The sequence below is a fragment of the Syngnathoides biaculeatus genome, chromosome 17, assembly GCF_019802595.1.
Source record: "Syngnathoides biaculeatus isolate LvHL_M chromosome 17, ASM1980259v1, whole genome shotgun sequence".
Taxonomy (NCBI): domain Eukaryota; kingdom Metazoa; phylum Chordata; class Actinopteri; order Syngnathiformes; family Syngnathidae; genus Syngnathoides; species Syngnathoides biaculeatus.
This window is the reverse complement of record NC_084656.1, coordinates 8,652,225-8,662,677: the sequence shown is the minus strand read 5'-3', so window position 1 is coordinate 8,662,677 and position 10,453 is coordinate 8,652,225. Positions and strand designations below refer to the sequence as shown.

At 41.0% G+C, this 10,453-nt stretch overlaps 1 protein-coding gene across 1 annotated transcript in view; it reads right to left on the bottom strand.

Annotated features, from left to right (window-relative positions):
- Window positions 1-853: 853 nt before the first annotated feature.
- Window positions 854-10,453, bottom strand: part of pappaa (pregnancy-associated plasma protein A, pappalysin 1a) — a 101,850-nt gene continuing 92,250 nt past the window's right edge. The window contains exons 21-22 of the mRNA XM_061801408.1: window positions 9,285-9,383; window positions 854-1,220 (exon numbers count right to left, since the gene is read on the bottom strand). Coding sequence (XP_061657392.1) covers window positions 1,116-1,220; window positions 9,285-9,383 — 204 coding nt within the window. The 3' untranslated portion in view covers window positions 854-1,115. The remainder of the gene's footprint in view (window positions 1,221-9,284; window positions 9,384-10,453) is intronic.

Here is a 10,453-nt window from a genome sequence, read left to right as displayed (position 1 = left end):
TCTTTACATTCTAAAACAGAGCTGCTGTCGTTTTAGTTTTAAGTAGTACAAACATAATGCAAAGCAGGTTGTTTTCCGTGACATTCAACTCATGATCAATGTATCGTATAATCCTGTTTTTTTTTGGTGACAATGTAGCGTAATCTACGTGGAGTTGTGAGTGTGAGCGAACCGCAGACAAAAGCCGCAAACCGCCCGTGTCCCCATGAGGATATTACAATGTGAATATGTCAAGTAGCAGCAGTCGCAGTAGCAGAGGCTGCTCGATGTTGTTTTCATTACTTGCTCAGAGTTTTGCAAAAAAAAAAAAAAGAGAGAGATTGCATGGGAATATTGTTTCTGTGGTTGCGGGGTAATTACTTAATAGTTTCTGTGACTATTTGTCTATTCCATGTCGGTTATTGTGTGCGGAATCTGCGGATCATAAATGAGATTATATCGTTCCCCACCAAGTGAGTTCGAACCTCTGATGTGCCGATGAAGAAACACATGACTGAAATTAAAACAGATACAGAATGTCTGACCACTCATGCCAAAACCTCATCTTCAAAACGTGTCTGAGAAACATGTCTTCATTTCCTTCATATTTATAATAACTGATCCAGCAACCCGCCACCTCCCCCGCTCGCATGCACGCACACACACACACACTAAACTTGCACATTTGGAATTACTTCCATCATGTAATTGTTGATCTAGATCACTAAACTAGACATTGAACAAAAGTCATGCTACAGTACCTCAACTTGACTAAGTTTTTGTTAACTTTTTCATTTTTTTGGGTTTTTTTTTTTATGGATCTTTCATCATTCTCTTCATGCTGCTACATGATGATGATGATTCTGTGGGGCAACTTTCCTTTTTAGTTGAGGGACGAAGCTTTCAGTGGCGTTTCATAAGTCCCATCGTCGATTTTCAATCATTCCATGATGTGGAGGCAGAGGGGTTGCGAGGATGAAGAGGTATGCCTGTTAAAGCAGCATGTGCAGGAAAATGGAGGATTGGCAGGGGGTTCCAGGGGTAGCGCCTCATCCACTCTGGGTGTGGTGTTGGAGCAAAGGGTCTTGAGAAGGTGAACAGAGGCCCTTCTTCCTTCCCTTCTGGCGTAGTTTTGGTCACCCCAAGGAATGGACATTCTCTTCCCTTTTGTTCTCCACGGCGTTGGGATCCCTACAGGAGCATTCGTTCCGTATGTTACACGACATGGGAAATGGAATCACCTGAGCAGGAGAGGGGGGAAAAAAACAAACACTCATTGTCATTCCAATACCGATTTTCCACTGAGCGGTACTGATCAGCCTGCATTCAGTTTCCCACCAAATTGTCCACAATGAAGGCATCAGGTCAAAGGAGACATGCTAACTTAGTGTCAGTCATATGGCGGTTATTAAAGTTAAGTTATCCATACAGCATTGGCTTGGTACATTATGTTTCGAACCTCTTCCACCTACGAGCAATGGTACCTGGTGGTACTTGCTTTTGCAAATGGTAAACCACGAATCACAGAGTAGAGCCATGTCAAGTCACCAAATCGGTCCTCAAAGTGCAACATTTTTGTCTACATTCTCCTGATAAATGAAAGTATAGAAGGTTTACAACTTGTTTGAACATTTTTGCACTTCTGTGGGTTTTCTGTAGGTACTCCAGCTTTGCCCCACATTCCCAACACATACATAATAGATTCATTAAAGATGAGTGTCAGTGTGTTTGTTTATATGTGCTCTCTGATTGACTGACGACCCATCCAAGGTGTGTCCTCCCTCTCGCCCCAAATAAGCTGGGATCAGTGCCATCTCACCCGCAACACTAAAAAGCGGTGTAGAAAATGAATAGATGGGTGTTGCTGTTCTCCTTTAAAAACAGGTCCATTGGTTAAAATATGTGAAACCATCAGATCAGTAGCCATCGTTCTAGTCGGTCACCAGATAAATCACACCAGCCGTGGCCATCTTGAGCTCTATGAATATCGTGTGTCCAAGTGTGTCCACCTTGTCCTCAACTAAACAAGCAACACATGTGGTCCAAGACATGCAAAGCGAAACAGCAGACCAAGGGCACGTCGGTGTAATCCAAAAAAAAAAAAAGGCGTCCTGGCTACTTATCATTTCAATCTGTGGGGGTCTGCTGCCAGCATCACTTTTTCGTATTAGAGGTTAAGTGGCTGTGAACTTTTTGTACAAAGGTTCACAGTATGCAATGTGGACATTTAAAATAAGACTAATATAGGCTGACACACAAAAATTTGGGGTGGTTTTTAGGTTAGTTGTCATTAATGAAAGCTGACTGGCTTGAAATATGGAAACTGACTTAGGTTGGGTAGGAGAGCGTAAAAGACTATTGGGGCCACACAACAAAAATATGGTAAAAATCAGAGACAAATGTTATCAAGAGGAGAGGATCAAGAGTACTGTAATGCAGTATAAAAATAAATGTTTGCGGCACGTTCACTGCTGGATGAGTAGATGCTGTTACCTAAGGAACCCTAATTTTAAATTGCACCCCAGCTGTTACTTGTGAGAATAAGTAAGGTCTGTTTAAACAAAGCGAATGAGTGCTGACGCCGGGTCGCCTTTGAAGTGGTGTGTAAAAGAAGCTGTTTGTGTGTACGGGCTGTTCTTCATGTGAGGGCCAGGTGGACAGAGTGGGCAGTGCCCTAGAACCTCCTAAGAAAACGACGCCTGCTTGGGATGATTTTTACAAAACCGGGGGCGGAGACACATCAGAAACAGCTGTCAACAGCGTGAGGTGTGTTCCTCTAAGAGGCCAAGAGTTCCCTGCTTCAGTTTAGTTAGTGTCTCACTTTGGTTTATCTTTCTATGCCTATTCACAACTCCCTCCCTCTTCCTCACTCCACATCACTTTCCATCCAAAGCCAATTCTGTTTATCTCTATATCTTGCCAATGAAGGAGGGTGACAAATTTGAACTGTTTTGCTTTGACCTTGACCCTAAGGGTGGCAGGGGCCAGCTGCCACATCTGGCCCTGACTTGAGGATCTCTTTTCAGGGTAGCTGGAAAATGGCTGGCTGGGCATGTGGGCCCAGGGCCCCACATCCCACGGCTAGAGGTCTGGGGGTTTGGGTGGGGTGTAGGGACACCCAGTAAGTGCTACATGAAAGAACTTCTGGCGGTTGTTGACCCTGTCAGAGCCTCGTCCTTCCTTCTCTGGTACAGGTCAAAATAACACAGTGTCCCTCTCATGTCGGTTCACTATTTGTGTGTCAGTCATTGCTTGGAGGGTGGAAAGTATGTAAGGCCAGTTTCGTACTCCAACTTGACTGGACTTAATCAAAGGTGGCTTTAGACTCTTGTTGACTGCCGAGCTTGGGGATTTTCAGACATAAATGCTATTTCAAGGGTAAGGCAAGGAAAGTGTCAAGGGCGCCAAACCAACATATGCAGTCACAATACATTTCCAGGTGTCTGGATTAATTGCCGGTCAATCAGCAAGGTAATTGCTCAAGACCCACTAAATCACCAATCAAGACACATAAATGCCAATGGCTTACTCACCCACCCACCAATCCATACATCCAGTAGCAAGCAGCCAAGTCGTCTTCTAGCAGAAATGGGTGTTACGTGTGGGATACTTCTCAAGGGGAATAATAGCTACAAATTCACTTTACAAGTTCATAACTTGACATCTTAGGGAATGTAAGGGAGACCGTCCTAGCTGCCTTTCAGAGATCTCATTTATTCCACTTGCAAGGACTTTAATTTATTGTTTACAATGATAGACAGAAGGCAATATAAATTAAATATAAACTGTCGACACAGGATGCATCAGATAATCCACCCTTCCAACCATACATCCAGTCTACTGCTGGAAATATTCCCAGCCACAGCCAAAACTGTCCCTCGGTAGCAAACTCTGAAGGTAATTATCAAGTATTTTGCCTTGAATTTACAAAATTACCTATAGTAAGCATGTCAATATGACTTAAACTTTCCTGGGCCACATTAATTGGTTTTGGTTGGAATAATACAAAAACTGCTTCACACGTTTCCTTTAAAGCTTTATAGGAAAATATGAATGAGAGCTGCTCAATATGTGAATTACTGCACAACCAATAGCTTTCCCATATATCTATCTAATTTTATTTCTCACTTCTTGAATTTCTTTGGATTGTGGCAGGATGCATCAGAAAGGTCAGAAAGGTTTGGATTTTTTTTTTGTGCCTTGATAAACTGAAGTGTCATTTGAAACCTGCATTTTGAATTTCCTTGGGGTGTGTTTAATGATTTGAAATCTTTGCATGATAGATATGCAAAAAAAGAAAAAAAAAAACGGAAACCAGGAAGAGGGCAAATACTTTTTCAGGGGACTGTAGCTATATTGTACGGAGCTATTGAGGATATATACATAGAAATGTCTACAATAAAACACAATAACATTACACTGATTTGTCTTAGCTTGGGACACAGTCCACAGTCTTGGCTATGCTGCAGCAGCCCTCAGTCTTTTTCTGGTATAAAACATATCTCCTCACCACGACCAATAGTCACATTAGGGAGAATACAGGGGATGTCATTGTATTTCATTGTTGCTCGATTAGATTGTGTTTGGTTGTGTCCCACTATAAATGATGCCTTTAACGCTGCACAGTTTTCAAATTCGCCAGCTGTACTATTTTGAAGTTGAAAAATTCAGCTTCCCACACCATGCCAAGTGGAAACAAGTAGAGCTAAATTGGTACTGTATAGAGGAAAGTGTTATAACTTCAGAACTTTACATGTGACAAATGGTTAAAGTGTAAAACAGCATCAGAATCTGAAATATTTTAACTAATTGGGATGTAGTAATGGCAGCCTCAGCCCCCCCCCCCCCAAAAAAAAAAAAAAAAAAAAAGAAAGAAACAACAGCTCATAACGGTTTGGCTACATAAGTGCTAGCACTTAACATCAACAAACTGCCAAAATCACTAACAAACAGAGGCAAGTGTGTCCTCACTTGTGTGCAACAACCTTAGCTCAGCTGTGGAGGAAAAAAACACCCCTCCCTAAATGCTGTTCGACTAAAATGCCCTCAGCCACCGAAGTTGGTATTTGGGTTAGTTATGGTGAGGTGCTGTTTATGAAATTGTTGTCAATTACAGGGGATTGCAGTATTCTGACAATAACATGAGAAGGGAGGAAAGTAACCCTGGATACCACTGGCGGAACACAACTACTGAATACTTTCTTTGGCTTCTGACCTCAGACACTTACATACTGGACATATTAAATAAGTGAGGGCAAATATATTTCAAATGGACACTTCATTACATCTCTGCCTGTAGCTTCAGATGTATGAATTGGTTTAAATCATAATCGGCAGCAGTGAGCAAGAGTGAAAGCGAGGTGGTCAGTGCTGGCAATGGCGGACCATCAGCTTGGACACAAACATCAGTCATGACACATTACAAATCGCGTATTGAGCTTTCCTGTGCCAGACGGAGAGCTGTAAACAGTGCTGAGAGACTGGGAGGGAACTCAAGAGCCGACCACCAAAGCAGACTGAAAAACATATAGTCTCATTTAGCAAAAGTTGTTTTAGAGGGGCCAAGCCATATAACTATATAATTGCTGCCCTCTGCATACTGCGCAATGTATCCAAGAGAGGAATTTTGTCCAAAATTAGGATGTGGGGGAAGGGTCGACATAAAAAAAAAGAGGGGGGGTGTATTTCTGGTTTAGACAAGCCTCAAACACCATTACTCCATACGTTTGCTTACTCTCATTCAATGCCTCTCCAGATCCGACTGACAGCTTGCAACTATTAACGGTAGATCCAGAAGTGACCTTACATGAAGCTAGACCTTGCACCCTCAAAGCTCCTGGGGGTGTAATAATACACAACAAGTCATCCAGAACTCAAAGGGGGAGTCAGCAATTGTAATCCAATACATGTTTTGTCAAATCCAGGAATATTTCCTCATGATCTGTTAGCTGTCCATACTGACTCTGCGCTGACTAAGGAAAAAAAAAAAAAATCAAACAAAGTGGCTTGGACCGAGCCACACAATAGTTTTCCAGCCAATCGCTTTATGGGGGCGTTCGTGCTCATGTAATGCTTCTGCTGGCGACTCGCCTTCTTCCACGTCCTCGAAAAATTTGCCTCTAAGTGAAAAATCAAATGTACATCAGCATATATTACGCATACTACTTGGTATATACATATAAATATTTGACTTGGCAATTGTATTCAGCTGGCACTGTCTCTATTTTTTAAGTTATGTCACGATCTCAATGAAGGTGCACTTTGAGCCAATAGTTTGGTTCTGTCTGAAAACTTTTTCATAGATATTTTCTACAGCTTGTTTTGGCCTTTAAATGAGGCGTACTTCATTTTAACCCACCCCACACACACACACACACACACTGATTGCAAGAGGAAGGAAGGGCTCCGCAAGAGCTAAGCAAACAGCTAAAGGCTACTGTTCAGAGACCGTAACAATGCCTCCAGGAAACTTTTAATGATATTTGTAAAATAAATAAAGAAAATGACCATGGAACATTGTGCTGGATTTGTGAAAAGCAGGATCCCTGATAATGCGGAAGAGTGCAGCCCAAGATGCATGAAAATTGGTCCAGTATTTGTAGAGCTCAATTGTTGTTCTGATCTTTCTGAGGAACTGTAAATAGGGAGCTATCCAGCTCCTTTGTATCATTGCCTCTTGGTTATTGCCCTCTATTGTCAGGAAATGTGGTGCTTCTCTGTGGTTCTTTTCGGGCTTCCATCTTTTGCATTGTACAGCTTTCTGCCTGCGTCTAAAGATCCTGTATTTTTGTTTTTTTCCCCAAAATATCAGGTAACAGTATTCCAGAGAGTGCAGACACTGGAAGTGTCCCGTTGTTTCCGAAAACTCCATGGACTTAGCAAAAGTTTTTTAAGATAGATGTATTTTACCAAAATGTCAATTCATTTTCCTACCTTCCCTATGAACCCGCTTCAACAAAGCCTTCGTCACCCTAGCATAGCATCCACTTCTGAAGGGTGATCAAGTGACCCGTTGCACACTTTCCAAGATGTCATTCTTTTGAAAGAAGAAAAACAGCAATCCAGACTTGTTTTTAACCGATGCCAAGATAGAATACTTGTGCGCATGATGTGGAAATGCAAACTTGTGTTCTTGTGCGGTAATAACTCACTGTGTCAGTATGCCTGAATCCAGTGTTTCGCTCACTGGTTGAAATGTATCAACTCGACAATTTTAGCCCCTTACGATCCAAGTGCGCATCTTTACATTCAACTTTACAACATTTGCAACAAGGCCCTTCATAATTCTCTTCACTTCTGGAAAAGTAACGTGTATGTTATCACGGCTGTTTCCAAACCTTATTTCCTTTCAAAGCTAATGCCTAGGTCATTCTGATGCCAAAACAATAAATAAGCAGTCACTCAAAAATGTTGCTTGTGGTTGGGGATTATTAGTGCACAGCTAAAATGAAATGTGAAAGTGGACCGGAAGTAGTCCCAAGATATTCAATTGTATCACTGGAAAAGTCCAAGATGTTCCTTGTACATCCTAACCCTTCACCAGAAGCAATAAAGAGGCTTCCCACTCAGACACAGTGAAATATCCTGGGAGACGCATAGGCTGCTGTATAAATGCAGCCAGACATACAGATGGATATGCCAGGAGTACAACTAAAGACCCTCGCCAGATTCAGAAGAATAGGCCAAACCGGAGGAGCAGATGTTACAGCGCAGAAGCTAAACTACACTTTCAATCATGCCATTTGCCAACGACTGCTAAGTGTGATCCAGGCAAAGCCTGTTGCTACACTACAGAGCTGTGCTACCACAAGAATCAAGCACATTGCCATTTGAAGCCAACTGGAAAAACGTTAACAACTGCCTAAATGTTGAGAAAATATCAAAGTGTTTATGAATGCGGGGAATAACATGGAATGCAAAGGAATGTTCACAGGTCAGAATGCTAAGCCCACAGCTACAAACCAATTCAGTTCACCAGCTTAAAGTCAAATGGGACCCTTGAATCGCTGATCCCAACATATGTTCAGAATTATTGACTGTTTTTAAGATTCAAGTTTGATACAGTGGTACCCTGATGATTGTTTGCACCAAAAAGTCCAGCAGACCTTATTTTTGCCAGTACGGAAGGATTACCTGTATCTCTCTGTGTGCTATCTTTTCCTTTGGGTTTTACTCGGGAGAAGAAGAAAAAGAGGAACATCTGCTGGTAGATATGGTGAAGAATTAGTATGTATGCATGTTTTCCCCCTGCTGACATGGGTTTTCTCCAGCTTCCTCCCACATTCCAAAACATCTATGTAATTGTCCATTGGTGCGACCCCAAGTGTGAAGAGCTGTTTGTCTCCATGTGCTCTACACTCGGCTGCCGATCAGTCCAGGGTGTGGCCTGCCTCTCAGCAAAAGTCAGCTCACCCATGACCCCATTGGTGAAAATCAATGTCAAAATGCATGGATAGACTGTGGTACTGTGGAGGACTCAACAGAAAAGATCAGGTTCAAGTATTTTTGTCGAGCATTCCTGTGGGCTTAAGTGTGATGACAGCCAGAAATGGATGTTGTTCCTGTTAAATCAGGATGACTATTGTAACCGGTTTAATTTTGGTAGGTTGCTATTTCGACCAAGAATTCAGAATTACCAGTGTAATTCTACATGGCCTGTATTTAGTAGTCTGGACTTTTAGGTCAACAGTCAGTGCACTCACCTCGCAACTGATGGCATGGTATGAGGCACCTCTCCATGTTTCAGGATGTTACAGTTTAGTGTGGAATTGTACGCAATTTTCTCTTTCTGATATCAAACATTGCAAAAGACGATAATCGATCAAGTGTGATTTAGTAGTCTTTCGGATTTATCGGCAAGTTACGCCATGTCTCTTTGCTATGATGTCACACAATTGACGTAGCTGGTAGAAGAGGAGACTAGCGTCATCTCCCCTTACACACCCTGCAGTGGAAAGAAGTTGAGATCAGGATTTAGCGTTCCAAACCATACCCATGGGACCAAAAGTGAACTTTTGCTGCAGACAGGGTATGAACTCAGAGGCTTCTTAAAGTACCAGTATGGTATTGATAATGAGTTTTGGCAACCATCAATAAGGCAAAATGACTCTAGTGGGATTCCAGGATGAGGATTTATGAGTATAACAGTTCTCTTTTAACCTATTGCTTCCAAATATATTTATCTTCCACAAGTACTCTGAATTATTTACAGTGGTAAAGGCTTGCCAATGGTAACATGTAATCTTTTTTTTTTTAAAAAAAAAAAAGGAAATTGAGTTCATGTGCAGTACAGTAGTGCGTCTAACCTTCTTTGTCTTGACAGTGGATTGGCAGCAGTCTCCTCCATCGTAGTTACAGAAGGCTCGATTGTTTACTGCATCACAGTAGTTGTCTCCCATGAATGGCTGCGTTAAAAAAAAAAAAAATCAAACGAAAAACCACACTCATATTCAGTATTGTCACAATGATATGGTTTTTGTTGAAATGGTAGTTTCCCTGTACAATACATGGCCTTTTACATGCTTCATCATTTTATATTTTTTTTGTTGTTGTTGTTTTTTTGGCCCTCGGTTGACCAGAATCATAAATCTGACCAAGAGCGCACTAAACTATTCACTACAGGGAGAAAAAAAAAAAAACTCCAATGAAGAGATTTATAGGGTTAGCCCGACCTTTTCCACTTGAGTTAACAATCAGGATATCCAATTGGTCTAAAGTGCGCACATCATATAATTCTTGCATACAGTGGAGGGGAATTCTTCTGTGAATGCAAAATTTGCAAAGGACAGGCAGCGTTTGACGTACAAATAAGATAAAGATTTTAAAAGCTGTGGACTCCACGGTAATGACCGGCTGTCTGGATTTAAGTCAACTAGACTTCACCCCCGGTAAGTGAAGTTTGAAGGCAAAATAAAAATAAAAAACATTGATTTTGTATTGTCACTCAACCAGTGTGGTCTGCGGAGCCAATAAAACTTAAAATAGCTGGTGACTTTTTTTGTTGAATTTTACGAAACAAACTCAAACTTTGGCAATTATCACTTAGGCGCAAAAAGAAAAGTGCAAACATAATTGTAATGAATAGGGCAGAAGGGCACACAGAGGGGGGATACTGCTACTGTATATTTTAATTGAATTTGACAGTCATTAAAATATTAAAACTTTTTTGAATCCAATGAATGAAACACAAAGATTTTTGGAACTTATTTAATGATTTTAGCTTAATTTATGTGAAAATAATTTTTAGATGAAAGCATTTGACCCCATTTCTCATCATATTTTAGGTCAGTTTAATTCTTTTCAAAATCCATCCATTTTTTTGTACCACATATGTTGAAAATCAGAACCCTGACCCATAGACCCCTAGGTTAGGGTTTTAAAAACTATTTTACACGGTGTATTAAAAAAAATAAATTTTATATATATATATATATATATATATATATATATATATATGGACCATGTTTTCCATGGA